The sequence below is a fragment of the Sorex araneus genome, chromosome X (assembly GCF_027595985.1).
Source record: "Sorex araneus isolate mSorAra2 chromosome X, mSorAra2.pri, whole genome shotgun sequence".
Classification (NCBI taxonomy): domain Eukaryota; kingdom Metazoa; phylum Chordata; class Mammalia; order Eulipotyphla; family Soricidae; genus Sorex; species Sorex araneus.
Window position 1 is genome coordinate 193729726 of NC_073313.1, and position 20664 is coordinate 193750389.

A 20664-nucleotide genomic window follows, 5' to 3' on the forward strand; every position below is an offset into this window, starting at 1 on the left:
TAGCATGGCACTTTTTCAGCCTTTTACTTTAATATTCAATTGTTTGTTTTTGAAACTACTTTCCTCTTTTTTTAAAATTAAATGAGAGTGGGTAAAGGCATGAATAAGTACCAGGTTCATTAAAAATTCCCCCAGTTTTTTGTAGAAACATATTGACAGAAAAAAAATTTTCACATTGGTTTAGGGGTTTTAATAGAAAGTTTCTTTTAATAGAGCGCCTCTTGCCCGCACGCCTGGCTGTCTTCCTCGGGGCCCCTGAGAGGGGATGGGCTCCAGCTTCCCTCCCCACCCCAAGCAGAGCTCCCGGTGGCCGAAGACCACCGGAACCTAGCTGCAGCCATGCTGGAGGCTCCTCTCTACAAGTTCGGACAGGCCTCATGCATGAAAATACCAACAGAGGAACCCAGGTGTGTGTAATCCCATCAACGGTCAATATCCAGAGACTTAAAAGCAAGCTCTCAGAAGCTTATAACCTACTTATAAGATATAAGATATCTTATAACCTACTTCTCCCTCTGGAAGAAACTAGCAAGCTACTGAGAGTTTCCTGCCCACATGGGAGAGCCTCCCAAGCTTCCCATTGCGTATTCATATGCCAATGCCAGCAATAAGCTGGGTCTCATTCCCCTGACCCTGAAAGAGCCTCCAATGCAGCATCCTTGGGAAGGCCGAGCAGACAGAGGCTTCTAAAGTCTCAGGGATAGGACGAATGGAGAGGTTACTGAGACTGCTCGAGAAATTGGATGATAAATGGGATTTCGTGATTCATGATTTTGTGATTCTTTTGATAACTCTTGCTTTGAATTCTGAATTAATAACCGTTGCAAACCTTCCCCTTTTTAAGAATAGAGCACAGTATAGAAAATGAATAGGTCAACACTAGTCTGATTTTGTTAAAATTCAAAACCAATAATCACTGTAAAAAAAATAGGGATAATTCATTTTATTATGGCATCTGGTTTATAAAGTTTACATCTAGCTTACAATTGCTGCTGAAATTCCCCTTATAGTCTTTATTTATCCTTATAGCTGTAGCATTCTCTGACTTTATTACTATTGATCATTCTTTTCCGTATCAGGAATGAGTACATTTTCTTCCAAATTTAGTACACTAAAGTTAGTTGTGGGAGAGTAAAGATTTCCAAGTCTTCTGAGGACACCATTTCTGTGTTTATATACGCAGTAGGTAAGTGTGGAAATTGCCAGAATTATTATCACAGTTAATGCAACTGCAAGTGGTACAATGCTGTGACTAGGTCCTAAAAAAAACAAAAAAGTAAAAATGAAGTAAAAAAAATACTATCACATAGTTATCTTCAAATTTTATTATTTCTAGGAAAAATCAAAATGTTCTCTATAGTTCCAACCCTACCTTTACTTGCATCTTCCTTGACTGTGTCAATATCTAAAATCAAACACAAAAAGTACTGAGATGAGAATTTCTTTGTGATTCAGCAAAATTTGAGTAGGACTTAAGAAACTAAGGTTATAGAACAAACCTGACTACCCGTCTTAATAAGTACCATTTTATTGGAACTTTTATTCATTCACATATTGTCTGTGACTGTTTTCTTGCAGCAACAGCAGCATGATGGTGATCATTATGGCTCCCAGAACCCCAAACATTTGCTTTTTTCGACCTTTACAAGACAAGTTTATAAACCCCTGCTTTACACTATTCATTATTAATGATCACAAACATACACTATTGTCCTCTTTTTAAGCTAAATATTCACTTCCAACCTCAGCACTATACTGAAAAAAAATTACAAGTGAAAAATAGTTGCTGCCTGTGAAAATCTCAGTTTTGTTGGGATCTGATATGGAGTTTTTCCAGTAATAATAACCCCTCTGCTTCTAATTAAGGGTTTTAAAATCAGTGCCTTCTTTCCGTTTTAATCTCAACAATCTTCATAAATAAATAATAGTCCATTCATTTAAAAAGGTGGTTCCTGTTTGAGAACTTTTTATTATAGAACTGTAACTTATTTTTCTTAGTAACTTCCATCTCAAAATAGTACCACTCCTATTTTTTATCTACGTGAGCAGGAATCTAGGGAAAATTATAGGAATGACATGAAGATTAGTGAAGGATCTGTGGGTAGAGGAGGAATCTTGCCATATTATTTATGCCCAGTCACTCTTATGGAATTGACAACAACAGTGTCGCCAACAACGAAATCACATTAAAAAACTTGTCTTTGCAATTTAAAACAATATAATTTCACATAATATTATTGAATATATGTGTGTATTATGTAAGTGTGAAGATGCCTCTTTCATATTTTTGATTTTTGGGTCATGCTCCGCTGTGCTCAAGGTTCACTCCTGGCCCTGTGTTCAAGAATTACTCTTGGTGGGGCTTGGGAGACCATATATGGTTCTGGGGACCAAAGTTTGATTGGCAGTATTCAAGGTGCTTACCTTATCTGCTGTACTTTCTTTAGCCCTTAAAGATACTTTTTAAAGAAAAACTAGCAAAGTTCCAGGGAGATGACTAGTGCTTCTCCCTGAGCACTGAGATAGGAGTAGCTCCTGAGCAATTCTCAGGGTTGATTGGTACACACTCTCCATATTGACATTTATGATTTGCAACAGAGGATTGTATCCACTTATCTACAAGGATACCTATGTTTACAGCATATTCTAGGGCTCTAAGAGGACCTTAACCATTCCAAGTAGCATTTGCCAGAAAGAGGATGGCTGGTTTATATTTTTAATCTCTATCTGCTTAAGGAAAAGTGTTTTTTCACTAATGAAACTTACAGTATGGTGGCATAGGACTGTCAAAAACTTTGAGTTGAGACACTGCAATGCCCTCTAACTTGTGGGATATAGAACAAGATGGTAATGTCAGAAACTGTCTGATTGCTGCATAAATACCTGGCATTCTAAGTCAAGGTAGAATCAAGATGAAGAATTACCTCTGACTTTACACACCTGCTGCCATCTTGCACATGAATCCTTTTCTCTCCTGACATGGAGATAACTGCCACACTCCTTCGGGGATTTTCAAGGCAATACACAGATGGGGTTTGATGTCGTCCACCTCTGGCTTGCGAATGCCCCAATTTGACAGGTTTGTGGGAGTGCCATCAAACCACATTGTAGTTTCATCTGTGGAAACAGTGCTTATTTATTGTGAATTTTGTATGTGATTTGTCAGCATTCAAAGTCTGAAGTGAGCTATAGAAAGCAACCCTTGCATTTAAGAGACTCCTTATTGGATGCATTAATTCATAGTCAGAAACTCCACTGAAAGTACAGTTTCCTAGTTCTGTTCAGTTTAGATATATTGTTATCATTTAGTTCATTAAAATGTCTTGTTTTAGGGTTGGGAGATTGTACAGTGAAAAAGATGCATGTCTTGCATGCTGCCTACCAGGTTTCAATCCCCAGTACCCTTATATGATTCTCTGAGACTACCAGCAGTGATTCCTAAGCACAGAGCCAGGAGCAAGCCAGGAATAAGCACTGAATACAGCTGGGTATGGCCCAGAAACAAACAAAAATGTTTCTAATATATTTACTACTATTATTCTATTTCTAATATAATATTCATTACCAAAATAAATAAATAAATAAATAAAATTTATCAATACATATAAAAAATCCCTTGAAATTCTAACACCTATATTGTTACAAAATGTTCTACTTTTCTGAGTTCCAGTAGATGCCAGTAGTATGCCAGAGTCATGGGAGAATTTATCCATATAAATCCAATCAAGGGGTACATTGTCCAAAAAGAATCACTGTATCACTGTTATGCTGTTGTTTGTTGATTTACTAGAGTGTGCACAAGTAACATTTCTATTTCTCTCAGCCCATAGATTTTAGCAGCCTCTCCTTACTCCTCTTTCCCAATGATTGGAGGCTCTTTCAGGGTCAGGAGAATGAGACCTATTATTTGTGGTTTTGGCATATCGAATACACCACGTGCCAAAAAGAATATAAAACTAATATTGTGTGCCAGATATTCTAAACATTCTAAATGTTTAAAATTTATTAATGTTTATGTTTATCAATTCCCTGAAAACATCCACCTTTTATCTTGGTTCACTATAACAAATTCTCTATGCCAATTAATATAGGATTTTTTTGCAATTCATTTTATTTATTTATTTATTTATTTTTTTGCATTTTGGGTCACACCCAGCGATGCTCAGGGGTTACTCCTGGTTTTGCACTCAGGATTTACTCCTGGCGGTGCTTGGGGGACCATATGGGATGCTGGGGATTGAATCCGGGTCGGCCGCGTGCAAGGCAAATGCCCTACCCGCTGTGCTATCACTCTGGCCCCGCAATTCATTTTAATAAGCATCAATTATACACTCTCATTTGGTTACTAGCTCTGGTTTTTATGAGTAAATCCAAAGACCAGAATTTAACATGAAGATATTTCCAACTTGTGCTTTTATAATATTCAGGAACCTGGAGCATTTTCAGGGAAACATTGGTGTCTGTGACCAAGTCATGAAAGCATACTTCTAGCCAAGCACCAGCACAATGAGAGGGGATCAGGCATACTTTGCTTTTGGTATTCTGGGACTATTTCAAAGGACAAGAAATACTACTAATGTTATCTTTGGGAAGGCTCATGATGTTGTCTTTGGGAGAAATAGCTTCAGAATTCATGCTGTTTTTTTCATAGCAACTGTGTGCAAGAAGAGTTTTTGATTTGCAGATACCATTTTTCATCAACTCTGATCACTGTGTACTTATTTACTTATAACCTCTCTTCTTCTAGACTTAAGCCACTTACAGTTATCATCAAACCGAGCATTCAACCAAATCGTCTGGACAGAAGAACCAAAAGTAGAAAGTTCTTCTAGAAGAAATAAGTTTTCCTCTTCATTCTTGATTGTTAAAAGACTAGACCCTATACAAGATAGAGAGTAAATGATGTATTTATTTGTATTTATATGTAAGAGCAACTTTTCAAATGCCTTATATACTACCATCTGGTAAGGCCCAGGCTTTGAAGAGTGAAAATTTCCACAGTAAATATAATTTTAAAAATTCACGGGAATATTAAAAATTCAAAGCAAAATCACATTAATAAAAGATACGAGTTTATAATTATGCTAGGACAGAAAACTAATTTTAAGAACTATTAAAAATTCCTAATTAAACAATACCAAAATAGGGTAATTTTCTCGGGAAGACACAGTATTCTGAAACATTGTCTTATGATGTCAAATTCTATACTGGAAATTGAGTTTCATGTATTAGTCATCCTCTCCCCACATGAGCAAATTTAATAGTATTTTATAGTCATTTTTGTTGCTTTTATGGTCAATCATCATAATCATCATCATCCCGTTGATCATCGAATTTCTCGAGAGGTCTCAATAATGTCTCTATTTGTCCTAGCCCTTAGATTTTAGAAGCCTCTCTTTACTCATACTTTCCAATGGTGCCGTATTGGAGGCTCTTTCAGGGTCGGGGGAATGAGACTCATCATTGTTACTGGTTTTGGCATATAAATATGCCATAGGGAGTTTTCAAAGCTCTCCCATGGGGGCAGGAAACTTGAGGTAGCTTGCCAGGTTCTCCCAGAGGGGAAAACTAGGTTATAAGCTTCAAGGCTGCACACTTACGGGAGCTTGGTCAATATTTATGGTCAATAAATATCTGATAAATGAAGAAAACAACATTTTCTAGTGAAAAGTCAAAAAGGATCACATAGAAAGTATTTATCATCACTAATGAATTACCTTCCTTTTTGCAAAATTCTTGAGCAGACTCAAAACTTGTACTTTCCAGGACTGTGGAAAAACTGTAGCAATTACTTTTGAATTTTACCCAGGGAATAGATGATTCTGAGCATAACTTTGGGTATTCAAGCGATTTTGTTCCTAAAAAAAATACAAACCAAAATGTCACCAATGATTTCAGGGTGATGACTATTTTAATTTTTCCAGATAAATTTTGTATCACATTCTATGAAAGATCAAGATAAATATTATAAAATTTTCATAATATACTTTGGCAGAGTAGAAATAAAGCAGGTGATTACAAAACCAGGGATAACTCCTAGCTCTCCAGCAGAAATAATTGTTACATAAGTATAACAAGACTTAACAAGGTATATTAATACATAGCTTCTTAGGTTTAGTTTAAGTACTGTTTGGCTGAGGGTAACTGTCTTCGATGTTACAGTTAAAATCTTAGCATTTTGCTTGACACACCTGGGATATGATTCCTAAACATAATTGCAGCTGAATGGGAAAAAATGTCAATTCCAGACGTACAAAATATGTGCTATGTCATATCCTTCAGGAAGTCTTTCGACTTTCAACTTTCCCTCAAGTGGACATGATGCATTTCTTTCTCTCTAAATCCTATCATGCTTGCTACCACTCTTATATTGTGTGATTTCCTGCCTTATCTACCTAGTTATTGTACACCTACCAGACAAAAGGACTTCTGGAACATAGACAATTTTTGCTCGTGCTTCTCATGATCTCCTGCTTAGCACAGTGCCTTCCATATAATAGGAGCACAGCATGATTTTTTTTTTTGAGTTGAATAGAATAGAATTCACCTACCAGTGGGCACATGGCAAATGGCTCCTTGCAGAAATGACTCACAGGCTGTACTACTCCAGCGTCCACTGGTATCTGCAAAAACACAGTCACCCAGGTAGGATGACTCGTCATCTTTCCAAAAAGTGAAGGAGGATTTTGTGCCATCTGACCAGTCAAAATTAAGGCCATTCTGGGGAGGGAAATTGAGCCATTATTTGCTTTGCCAAGTTATATTGGTGGCATAACCCAGTGCTTCATGTCACACATAGATATATATTCCCATATCAAAGTTTACATTTCAGGTGTCTAGAACAGCTTGTAAATATGGTATGCCTGTCATAAGCTATAACTTTTTTAAGTTTTAGGGAATCCCTCGCTTCCTGCCATCATGCTTTTCCAGTGAGCAATTAGAATGAATTTGAATCAATATTTTGTTCTTTACACCAAAATAAATTTCAGACTGATCAGAGATTCAGACATAAAAATTAAAGCATAAAAGTGTTAAAACTTGGCTAAATATTTTATACTCAGTTTGGGGAAATCTTTCCAAGTCTGAAACAGGTTTCAGAGACCATAAAGCAAAATTGACTACATAAAGTGAAAGCATTCTGTAATTTAAAAATTCAACAAACATGTCCCATAAGCAATTATTAAAATTTTGATGATTCCCAGTGTTGGAAAGGATGTAAAACAATTAGATGTTATTACACGCCAGTATAGGCATGTCACTTTATGCAAACTTTTGGAAGGCAGGATGACACTATCTCTTAAATTTAAGGTGTAAATAGAAATTTTACTTCTGGGGATTTATCCTATTTGCACAAAGATCTTATTGTGTGTCTTTATAATTGTGAGAAAGTTGGAAGAATTCAAACTTCCATTTATTGGAGAATGGATTAATAAATTATACTGTATTCTTACATGCTGCTCTCTCAGAAAAACGTGTTAGGTTTTTATGTTCTGCCCCGAGAAGCTGTATAAAGTATATTAAATTTAAAAACAAGCATACAGTTTATAAGCTAGTAGCATACATATTCTGATCTCATTTATATTTTAAAATCAGTCTATCTATGCATAGAAAATTTTTATATATACAAGAAACTGTTTGTAGTAATTGACACTTGGGAATAGAACTGAAAGTCAGGACAGAACAGATTTTACTTTCAATTACTTTAAGTGTGCAATGCTTTCATTAATAAAGAAAGTTTACCCTCTAAACATATCCCCAAAGGCAAGGAGACCCAAATGTTAAATTCCTAGGGAACACTAAAATAATTAATAATCAAAGTTCAAGACCAGCAGTATGATTCATTTTTTGGGAACTTTCTTAAGTGTAATAAACACACACATTTGAGTTTAAGGCATCTTCCTGAGCTCACATCATGCAGTACTTGAAATTCTTAGCAAATTTACTCTAAAAATGTATACCTTTATTTTGTAGTCATAGACTGTTCGTAAGATTGATTAGTAGCATTGTATAAAACACCACAAATACTTCTATTTCTGGGAGTTTATTTTCTCTGCTATTTGTAGTAGTGAGGAACTAGATGTGACATTTAATTATGCAAGAATGTTCTAAAGGATTTAGTACACCTACGTCTGCAGTGAACAGTCCAATCCAGTGGGCATGTCCAAGCTTGTTAAGGATAACAGTGAGGAAGGACTGTTGATACTGATTGGTAATGCTGACTAGTTCTGCCCCATGCATCAGACAGGCTTTCATTGCTGTATGCCAAGTCATAGTTGCATTAATTATTTTGTATGTTCTGTTTCCGTATTCTAAAGTTTTGGGGATTACATAAATATCAGATGTGCTTATACCATGTCCCGAAGTATCTAGAAAAAAAAGACAATAAATATTATTTGTAGCCTTTGGGTTAGAATGAGGATGCACATTTTACCATATGTTACTGTCACAATGGCTTGGGTTTGTGTTAAGACCAGAGCTTTTTTCCCCAATATGTATATTTCAAAATGAGGACATGACCTAAAATTGTAGTTGATGTCAAAGAATTAGAACACTTAAAATTTCATAAATGAGTTTTTTAAAAAGATAAAAAGATATTAACCATGGTATATGGAACAAAGCAAGACCTCAATATGCTTTACTTAATCCTCTTTCCTCTTATTACACCACCCTATATGAAATTGTCAAAGTACTAATTTAACTTATACCTAAATATGTTAGTTCAATACAGTAGTAATATATAATATAAAACTAAAGTGAAATTAATTTATTTACCAGCTATATATATAAAATAGATCATGCTTCATTATTATCTGTTTAAACATTATTTCGTTTAAGTCTATTAGTCAGTTTATATACCAAGTCTAAGATTATTTATACAAAATCAGTATACTATGAAGGTATTTTAAAATGATAGCAACTGGTAAAATAAATAGTCACTGAAAATATTTATATATGTGACCTAAATATCAGTCTCCCCACTGACTCTGCTTCTTTGTTATCACATATACGACTTTCACCTAGGTAAGTGGTTTCATCAAGTTTCAAAATATGTTACTCTATGTTACTCTAAACATGGTTTTGTTAACCACTGCCCTGGAAAAGGAAGATTCACTAGAAACCAAGCTAAAAATACAGGATCTTTGCTATTGTCTCTCTCTTAATTCAGATTTTTTCTTTTAGGTGAGAAGGGCTTCTAGACTCTCAGCCCAACGTAAAAATATATTTATGTGGGCAAATAAAGAAAAGGTACAAAATGTAGATATTCACTGTAGATTAAATCTGTCTAGTGAAAAATAGTTTTTCAAATAATAAACCAACTACCATTTGCTAAACATCTGCTAGGAACTTTCTAAGCATTATCTAGAGTGTCTGTGAGATAATTATCACCCCAGCTTGCAAATGGGAAAACCAAGGCCCAGAGAAGGAAAGAAACCTGATTGGCAGCTTCCACAGAGGACAAGTAGAACATCAGAGAGGATGGGAATTCAAAGATCTCTACATTTATCCATCATTACTATATACTACTTTCAAGAGAACATAAATATCATTATTCCCCAAATTATCAAAGAGCAAAAGCAGTCAGTGAGCACATTTCAAGGAGAAAATCTACATCAAATTTGTATAATAAAGTCATTGCACCAACTGAAAGCCCTTGAGTGTGCTATTGTTGTTGTTCTTGTTATTATCTGTAAAATAGAGAAACCTTTATCTATTTCATAGTACTGTCATAAGATTTTATTTCTGGGGCGGTCTTTTGGGTCACACTCAGTGACGACAGGGGTTACTCCTGGCTCATGTACTTAGGAATTACTCCTTGCAGTGCTCGGTGCTCGGAGGACTATATGGGATGCTGGTAATCGAACCCAGGTCAGCCGCGTGCAAGGTAAATGTCCTACCCGCTGTGCTATGGCTCCAACTCCACTGTCATAAGATTTTTATGGTACAGTGCTAATAAAACCATGGTACTTTACTGGGCATATCACAAGTGTGCAAATGATATGTTTTTATTATTCCTGTCCCCATGAGACACTTCCGTAAATATTCCTGCTATAAATGGTCTGGTATCTCCTTTCAGTTTCATGACTACTCTTTTGCTTACATGATCATTGTGATGTAGGAAATGGGACTTCCCTGGAACTGTTTCTGTGTTTGGCTTGATGCTTAGAGTCATTAGTTACAACAACACAGAGGTATAATTCATATTCCAAGTAAGTACATGCCCAGAGTTCCACACAGCTCAACTCTCAGCAAAAAATGAGATTAGAACATTTATTATTTTATATTTATTACTCAAGTTACTTGATTACTTACAGAGCATTCAAATTGACTATAGACTTGATTAATTCATTGTGATGGCATTACTTTGTATTTAACACTAGAAGTAACTGGAGTTATTATCAAACAGATTTAGAAACATGCTGTATACCATAGTTAACCACATAGCTGAAATACCATCGGTCCAAGAAAGGAATAAAGTACAAATTGCTTTATTTCCTTGACTCTTTTCCAACATTTTCTCAATGTCTTTTTGAGTGTCTGAACACACATACTGTCTCAGAATATAAGAGTAAAGTCTTAATATCACCAAAACTTGTATACAAACTTGTCATTGTTCAGATATTCTCTGTGTGTAGAACCCAAACAAAGGGAATAATTCTGGGGTAATGGTTAACTAAATGACTAACTACATATAAACTTAAAGAATAAATGTATGACATCATTAGCTATAATTCTGTCAATTAAAAATATTGAAGAAACTATGAACTGAGAGTGGCGAAGAGAATGGACTATGGAACTGAAAAGAACAAAAACAGTATTTCTTACCTGGCATTTTTTCACAAACAAACCCATAACCTTCTTTACCACAGTCTTCAAAATACCATTTTCCAGTGAAATGAAAGTTAGGATTAGTTGACAGCAAGGCACAGAGAGGAGTGTGATTTTGAGCGTCTGTGGTGTTATGACTTGTAATCTTTAAAAGATAAAGGTTTGAAAAGAGTGTTAACATATAGCATTTTTTATCACATTGACTTTTTAAGGTGCATAGTTTTTGAAACTCAAGGACGTTTATTTCTTTATTTGCATCTAGCAAGCTTATTCACACATAATTTCAGAACTACACAGCAATTATTACAATGAATAAAATAATTACAATTATGAAAAACATGAAATTTATGAAATCACGCTGTTGAAAAGTAATATATTGGGCTTGAGGTTATAGCATAATGTAAAACACCTGCCTCACGGGCTTAAATTGAGGAGTTTGATCTTAGTACCAACCTACATATGGAGTACAATCCTGGTGGCACTATGTTTTGGATCATTGGCACCACTAAAAATGTATGATTATACATCAACTAAGTTTGTGTGAGCATTGCAAACAAAACTTATAAGCACCAAAACCAAATGAGTACAACACCTGGTCATAGCAACAATAATGAAAGAGATTAAAATTTAAAATTATGTTAACATAGAAAGTGAAAAATAGTTAAAAGGTTGGAAGCTTGCCTCAAGTGCTGGGGGAGAAGACAATTGAAACAGAGAAGGGACCATTATGACAAAGATAGTTGGAAATGATCACTCTGGATAGAAACTTCGTGCTGAAAGTAGGTAAAGGAACAAACATGATAACCTCTCAGTATCTGTGTTACAAACCATAGTGCCCAGAAAGGGAGAAAGAGACAGAGAGAGAGAGAGAGAGAGAGAGAGAGAGAGAGAGAGACAGAGACAGAGAGAGAGACAGAGAGAGAGACAGAGAGAGACAGAGACAGAGACAGAGAGACAGAGACAGATACATAAACAGAGAGAGACAGAGGGAGGGAAAGAGAGAGAGAGAAGGAAAGTGCCTGTCATAGAGCTACAGAAACAGGCTTCGGGAAAGAGGGGTGGCAAGAAGGAAACTTGGGTCATTGGTGGTGGGAAATGGACACTGGTGTCGGCATGGGTGTTGGAATGTATGACCGAAATCCGATTATGAACAGCTTTGTAACTGTGTATCTCATGGTGACTCAATTAAAAAAAAGAAAAGAATACTTTAATAAAGGAGTCTCAATTAGTCTTTGTTACTACAATGATTTCTAAAAGATAATTCTTAAGACTTACCTTTATTACATCAAATGGAGACCAATTAGAATATGTAACAGGCTTTCCACTCAGCCATTTTTCATACTCATCACTTTTTAACCCTATCCACATGTTAGTGGTCTGGCCAAAAAGATTCATAGTAATGAAAGCTAAAACATAAAAACACACTATCAAATTTAATACCGCCTGCATAAGGAACCATTTCTATTTAAAGTAATTATTTCATTTAAATGATAGGAAAACTTAATTATGAATCAATTATAGGAATTTGTTATTTTGTCCATGAGATATTACAATCAATAGAAATTAGCTGGTTAATCTTGGGATCTTGTTATGTCAGTTAGCAAAAGAATTTCCACTGTTCACTCAATGCTTTTCTAAACAAAAGATGATTTATCTACACTGTTTAAATTATATAGTTGCCTAATATCAAATAAAAGTGCATAAATGAATCTAGAGGGATCTCAAACACTGTACTATGCAATTATAATAGGCTATCTTTCATATTATCATAGTTATTTTTAACTACATGTCCTTATTCTCTCCATTACTAGTAAGAAAAAAAATTTCCCAAATCAGCAGTTCGAAACAACATAATGAACTAACTTTTACAGATGTAATGATATATAAGTCTTATAAACCTAATTAAAATTATATGTCATCAGCAGTACTTAAAATATTGAATTGGAAATGTTAGTGTTGGGGATAATATTTAATGATTACATGAATAAAAGTGGTTGTTTTTGTCCAATTGAACATTGTGTACTCTACCTTGTTCTATCTCATTTTCAATAGCAACTAGCATCCCCTCTTCTTTAACACAAATATCTTGAGCAGACATCCAGTTCTTCGAATCTGTTGAGTTTTTGGGGATTTTCACCAAATAGCACTATAAAATATAAAAATGCATTTTCAAGTCTGTATTTTGTAAATAATTTTTTAAAATTTACTAAAGACACTGAAGGTCTAATTTGAAAATTTTAAAAATAATTTTCTCGGGTAGAAGTAGCTCATTCCATTCTCCCTCCCTTGCCCCCATCTCACAAAGCCTTCAAAGGTACAATATCAAAACCAAGGGGAATAACTTTCAGGGTGAGTTAATGTCTTGCTTTGCTTTTGTATCAGTCAGGAACTGAAGCAAGGTTGTGCTTTGTCATGTGGGATATGAGAACAATGTCCTTCAGTCAATGAATAATACTATCCTTTTTCCTTCTGGAAAGGACATCTAGTGAGTGTAAATGAAAAGATTTAATCTAAAGACATTTCTGTGGGAGAAAATTCACAGCTTTGTTCAATTTTATTCGCAAATTACTTCTTCAGTTTAAGTGAGAGAGTAATACGTAGGAATCAAATCACATAGCTATTTAAATGTACTAAATATTTGGAGACAGCTATTTTGTCAGAAGTCCATGAGGATGACCCATATAATAATAATAATAATAATAAAATAGCCTATAGAAGAGAAGTAAGGACAACAGACCTAAGAAAGAGCTACAAAGGGAGGTCCAGTTAACAGTGCTAAATGAACATGAAAAGAAAGCTGTTGGATTCAGCAGTAAGAGTTGATTGTTACTTATCATGTCTGGGCATGTGATATCCTCTGGGAGAAGAAATAAAATGATAAGACCAGGCAGGGCTGCCAAGGTTGAGGAAAAATTCCTTTCCAATGGAATTTAATCATATTAGCTTCAATCAAAGGGGACATGAGGAAAAAGATGGGTAAATGATTTAGGCAAAGTTCTAGATATTTCAAGATCAACATTATGCAAAAGATTCCCATATGGAATATTCTTTGATTCATGAGCATTAATGGAAATGACCAGGGAGATTGCTCAGTTGTCAGGTGTGCAGGTGTATGCATGTTCCACACTGGGGTTTCAACTCCAACGCAGTGTGGTCACTGGAACACTAAAAGCTGTAGCCCTGGAGGGTCCCAAGCATCTAGGAGTGACCCTAGTGGTGTCTGGCAACTGCAGGGTCCAAGCAGTTCTATACTGAGTTATTAGGGCAGGTTGAATAAGTGTCACTGGGAGTGACCCCAAGAAGTGACCCATTCTGAGCATTGCTTGAGAGTGTGCCCCCTCTATTCTACCACCCCCCCACAGGACAGATTAGATATCAAAATAATCCCAACTACTGAAAAACCTCTGGGCTAGCATGGAAGACTAAAAAAGCATCTTTTCCCACTCTGCTTTGAAACGATATTTTCCTCTAATTTTTTGTCAGTCCCTCATTTTTTCTCTATAATTATAATTCTTTGAAAAGTTTCACATGCCTCCTCTTTGAGTATCTCAACGAATGTCCCCAATACATATTGTCTTTATTTTTAGAACAAAATAAAACAATAGACCTGATAGTCTCTTATAGATTGAGTCCAGTGGTTCTCAAAAAGGGTCATTATGGCCTCAGGGAATATTCTGGTAATTTTGATAAAGGAAGTATTTTTGGCTGTCATAGCTTCAAATGTGTGTTTGTGGGGGCTACTGGCATCCAGGTGGTGGAGACTAGGGATGCTGCTGAACATTCTACATTGTCCTATTTAGTTCCTCCAATAAAAAACTATTGGTCCCAAATGTCAATACTGCCCCGGGAATTCTTCTTAGAGCTCAAAATGATTTTATTACTCTCTAGTTTAAACCCTAAAGAGGTTTTACATTTTTACTAAGATAAAACCAGAAGAAAGTCGGATCTAACTCACATTTGAGTTACCAACTAAGAAAGTATATTTTCAATTCTTCTGATTTCCTTTGACTTGTTTGCTCCACAAAGAAACTGAAATTGGCTTTAAAGGATTTTAATTTTATAACAACTGTCCTTTATCTACTTCCCTTCATTTTGCCTCTTTACTCTAATTACAAATTCCAAAGGGTGGTGCATGCTAATTATTAGAAAGTCTTATCATTTAATGTGAAATCACCTTGTGTTCAGATAGTCACACTAATGAACTATTCATAAATACCAAAGGACCATATTGGCTCAGTTAGCTGAATAAATCTCCAGAAAGCACATGTGTGCGCGCGCACACACACACACACACACACACACACACACACACACACACACACACACACTACATCGGCTCTCCTCATTCACTCCCCTAACACTTGCCTTCACCAAGATTTACTACTTTAATTGTGGGAGTATAGCCTCTCATCAATGAGACATCATTGTTTCCAAAATATAACATACATATTTACTAACATAATTTGAAATGGTGTCATTAATAATGAAAGAAAATCAGCAAGATGAAGTACAGCATCCTTATTTTTAAATTGTTTATTTACTTTCTAATTTGCAAAATGTGATCAAGTTTAATGCACCTCTGATAATTACTGTGAATTAAGGTGCATGCAACTCAAAACGAGTTTGGAATATGAAATTTTTTTTGTCTCAAAGTAATTTTGATCTCAGAATCTGAAAATGAATTTCCAAATAACTTGATCTTTCCCGGTGTTCTTATTGAAACCAGCCTCAAAGAAATTAAAAGCTGAATTCAAAATTAAAAATCAGTAAACCCTTCTGGGCAGGGATATTGATAGAAAGTCTCCCATATTTTGTTCTGATAAAACCTGCAGGATGGGGTCAGGGTATTAGTATAGAAGACACTTCCTTTCATATGACTGACCCAAATTCAGACACCTCAGCACCTCATATGGTCTCCTGAGCAACACTAGGAATGATCCCTGAGTGAAGAGTTAGAAATAAATACTGAGCATCACTGAATGTGGCTCCCGAAACAATAAAGAAACAAACACCTTCCACACCTCCTCCCTCTCCACCTTCCCCGATAAAAAAAAACCCAAAACCCTACACACTGAAACCTTAATCAGAAATCTTTAGGTTTGCAGATGCAGTGGAGAACTGTCCCACAGGAATATATTGATCATTTTGGTGGTACCCTCTATACAGCAACCTGCACTTTCTAAAAATGCACTTTCCCATGCATTTCCTATAACAAAATGCTTCTTGAGAGAGAGCAGGGAAGATCCTTTTTTTTTTTTTTTTGAGAATGAAAGTCCACTATCTAACCCATTGGCTTCTTTCTTAATGATACTCTTTCTTGAAGCTTCATCTTGTCTCTTGATTGATTGGTCCTTTGAGTGGTAGTAAAACTTCATTTCGTGGTCTCAACAAACATGAGATGTCACAGTCACTCATGTATTTGTATAAGCTTGAAACATGGGAACATTCTTTACCGTCCCATTCAATCACTCCTTCATCCCTACCATTTGGATATTCCATTAGTCTGTGTCCCATTTTTCCCACAATCTTTGTCATCAACAAAGTTCAAGTGATTAAACTCTTGCCCAACTACTGCAATACTTCCCTAATTGCTCTTGTCTTCCTTCAATCTATCTTTGGCATTATTGCCCGACTAATTTTTCCAAAACCTAGTTCTGACCAAGTCTCTATTTTGTTAAAACTCTTTAGGCATTTCTCATTGTTCTTAGAATAGAAACCAGAAAGCTTAACAGCAACCACCCTTGCCTACTTATTTTAACATTCTACATTACATTTCTGTATACTTCTTTAATTTCTTCAAGTTGTCCTATTCCCTCTCACCAACAGCCCTTTGCACATGCTTTCCCCCCTGCTTTCAATGTTTCTAATCTTCCATACCATCTTATTCTGCTCCTATTGTTATTTACTTTTATAGAACTGTGTTTCTCTTCTTTATTGTCAGTGTTATAAATTAGAACTATTTTCCTAATTAATATTTATTTGTACCTTTGTTAGTATGTAGGTTCCTAAAGAAAAGGTTTATGTTTGTTTTCCCTCACCAACACAATAAAATAAATGAATAAGTAAAAGACTATGTATTTGAGTACATTTTATATTAATTTTGTTTAAATAATTATTGGTTGGATTACACCTAGTGGTGCTCAGGGCTTATTCCTGGCACTGTGCTGAGGAATCGATTCTGGTTGTGCTCTGGTGCTATATGCAGTAATAGGGATTGAACTGTGGTCAGCAGCAAGCATGACAGGTTTTTTACCACTATATAGTATCTTCAAAAGGAGCAGAGATTTTTTTTTGGGGGGGAGGGCACATCTAGTGTACTTAGGGCTTTCCTTGATCTGTGCTCAGGGAACAATATGTGGCCATGGGGATAGAATCAGAGGAGGAGAGAGTGTGTAGCTTTTATGGAAAAATCAACTTGTGCGTGGAATATAATTCGTGCAAACAGACTAGATGGAACCAAACAGTCACTAACATCAAGCAGTCCTGTCAATCAATTGACTAAAAATGTGTACATTGACATGCAAGAGTAAATCTAAGTCACATACATACTTAGAATTTCTTTCTATAGCTCAGCTGTGACAAGTTTCTTAGATGACTCACTTTTCTTCAAGTAATCGATGATGGAAGCTTTTATCACTTTATCAGAGAAAATAATTAGAGACATTGGAAAAATTTTTAAATTTTAAAGATAAATAGTAAACTACTCGGATTTTTTCCCCTTAGAAATAAACAATAAAAATTAGCCTAGGAAGCCAACAAGCAATGTGGAGTTTGACAGGGCAGGCTCTCAGATTTTCTCAAATCCCTGTCCTATTACCAGCTTCTCCAATGATATGATAAATCAACTTATTGTAAGTGCAAATGATAGATGAGAGAAGCTCATATTTCCCTGTTAAAATAATAAAGGATAATTTGAAGGCAAAGGAATGAGAGTCCATTGGTGCCTTTGAGTCATGCTTTCTAGGGGGAAAGCTCTGTGTGTGTGTGTGTTTGTGTGTGTGTGTGTGTGTGTGTGTGTGTGTGACACCAGGGCACCTTGAAGCCTTGTTCTGTAAATAGGTCACCTTCTCATGTGACCACATCTTTAGTAATCAAATTCTCTGACTGATGTAAAGGCTAAAGTGTGCAATTGTTATGTTGTTGGGAAAATACTGACTGTATTAGAATAACCCAAGGAATTTTAAAAAATACTGATACCTAAATATCAAGGAGATCAAGATGAGATCCGGAGCAGCCGCGCATGACACGGCCCCTCTGCTCCTTAAAGACTATGATTCGGGAGGTCTACTAACCCATTTTGGCACCCAGAGACTTATAGAAATGCATCCAGACTGTGAGCTGAGCTACGACTGCATGCCGCCCTGGGAGGGGGAAGGATTTTCTCTCCCAATGCTTTCTTTCTACAGGGATGATAGCAGCGACAGGAATAGCAGCGCCCACGTGGCGTCTGCCATTTTCTAGGACTCACAACCCAGAGGTATTTGCTTGTCGAGACGTGGCGCACAAGAGATCATGGGATGGGGGTGTTACCGGCACGCCCTCGGCCCAGATGAGATCCGGAGCAGCCTCGCACGACACGGCCCTTCTGCTCCTTAAAGACTATGATCCAGGAGGTCTACTAACCCATTTTGTCACCCAGAGACTTATAGAAATGCATCTAGACTGTAAACTGAGCTAAAACAACAGAAATCCAAAACCGTGTGGCCGTGAGAGCTCCTCTAATCTTCATTCTCAGCAATAGAAAACAAGCTATCAAATGATGCCTTTTCAGCAGGTTTGATTGTTGGGGGAAAATTCCAAATAATAATAGTTATCTGTTGAAATATTGAATGTATCCAAAGTATAGAGAGAATAAAGTGAAGATCATTGGCCACTCAGGTGCGGGGGCGGGGGGCACTTGAGGGTTATATTGGGGTTCTTGGTGGGGGAATAGGTGCACTGGTGAAGGGATGGGGGGTTGATCATTATATGACTGAGACTTAAATCTGAAAGTTTTGTAACTTCTGTCACGGTGATTCAATAAAATAAATAAATAAATAAATAAATAAATAAATATCAAGGAGATCAGTTAAAGAGCTTTAAGGATGTTACCTGGACCTTGATATTTTTTAAATCTAAATTCTAAATATTTGATTAGGGCAGAGAACTACTAATTTAACTTTTAGTGATCAATAAATAATTTTTAAAAGCCGTCAGATTTCCACATGGGCATTTTAGTCTATAGTCAGCTTCAGAAAACCCTTTTCCCCTTATGAATGTCTGTATTTATCCATGCTCATTTCGACTCACTTAAAAGGAAACACTCTCTTGCTTTTCTGCCTTGGATCTGCTCCATTACCACTTCCACGTATAAATACACTCTGTTTCCACAAGAGGAAACATGGAACAGAAATAAGCTATGAAGAATAAAATATGTTTTGGAGAAAGATAATAGCGAAAAGCTGAAATACCAACAAAAAAAATAATCACTGTGCATTTCTAAGAGGTATTTCTCTAATTCTAAAGATCTGATCTGCCATTAATTTCTTTAAAATATTTTCTTTTATACATCAGAGGAACTATTATTAGTAGCTAGAACAGTTGTGCTCAGGCTTTGGGTTTGTTCACTCTTTTCATGATTTTAAGATGAGATAGGCAATCCTTTGCGCATTTCCCTACAGAGAACACCAGGATGCACATGTTCTAACAGTTATGGAAAACTTTCATATGTAAGACTTAATTAAAAATGAACCAAGAACATAAATACATAAGCCTAAGTACCTAAAAATATAAGAGCTAAAATCATAAAAGTCTTGTAAGAAGACATGTGGTAAATTTTTATGATGTTGAATTTGGGAATATATTTTTAGATATGACATCAAAAGCATAAAAAAAGGAAAAGCAAATTTGATTTCTTTAAAATGAAAAACTTTGGTTATCAAAGAACTGGTGGGAAGGAAATTAAATAACAAGGTTCTACTTCAGTGCCAGTCCCTGCAACTAAAGCAGAGGAACTAGATTCACTCCTGTTTGTCCTTTTGAAATACCTTTACATGGTAATGGAGAAAGAACAGAGGTATAAGCAGCCTGCTAGTGTAAAACGTAAATTGGGTCAACACTTAGGTGCTCAGAAATCAAAAGTTCTACTATCAGTACTCACAGAACTTTAAAAACAATGGGAAAACAAGGAAATTCAGTTTGTTCAGTAGACAGGAAGAGAAGTGTAGGCTTGTCTTTCAGTTCATCCGAGTTCTCAAGCCTGGTGGAGGCAGATCTTAAAACAGGACCTCAAACCAACACTCTGTGAAGGCAATGAGACTTAAGTAATCACTGTAAGAAAAATTCAAGCAACTCAGAAAAGAATTGATTCAAACTATGAAAGAATCCTTACAGATGGAATTTAAGGAGACAAAGAACATAATAACAAACCACAGCAACAAAATTCTCAATGCTAAGAGTGAGAGCGCTGTCAGTAAACTTGAAGACAAAATACAAGGTATCAACCCAAAGAGGCAAAAGAAAATAATAGTAAAAGAATGGAAGTAAATGAAAGAGAGTTAATGGGGAACAGAAAGAGGAATAATCTTTACATCATAGGACGACAAGGAGAAGAAAAAAAAGTGGGGGGAAGAACCACTGTGGAATATATAATAGCTCAGAATTTTTCCAGTCTCTGGAGACAGGATTCAGCACACATTTAAGAGGTAAAAAGAATACCAGAAAAATAGACTCAAACAGAACTTTGACTCAAACAGAACATAGTAATCGACCATATTACAATTGTAAGAACCAAAGTGAGAAACTATTTAAAACATCGAGAAAAGGAAAACCTTAAATGCAAAGGAAATAACGTGAGGC

General features: G+C 35.9%; 1 protein-coding gene across 1 annotated transcript in view; it reads right to left on the reverse strand.

The window, feature by feature from the left end:
• Window positions 1-993: 993 nt before the first annotated feature.
• PLA2R1 (phospholipase A2 receptor 1) overlaps window positions 994-20664 on the reverse strand; it is a 136925-nt gene continuing 117254 nt past the window's right edge. Inside the window, 10 exon segments of the mRNA XM_055122305.1 lie at window positions 994-1259; window positions 1373-1405; window positions 2941-3117; window positions 4763-4879; window positions 5718-5858; window positions 6552-6720; window positions 8128-8366; window positions 10825-10972; window positions 12103-12233; window positions 12856-12973. Of these exon segments, the coding sequence (XP_054978280.1) occupies window positions 1054-1259; window positions 1373-1405; window positions 2941-3117; window positions 4763-4879; window positions 5718-5858; window positions 6552-6720; window positions 8128-8366; window positions 10825-10972; window positions 12103-12233; window positions 12856-12973 (1479 nt within the window). The 3' untranslated portion in view covers window positions 994-1053.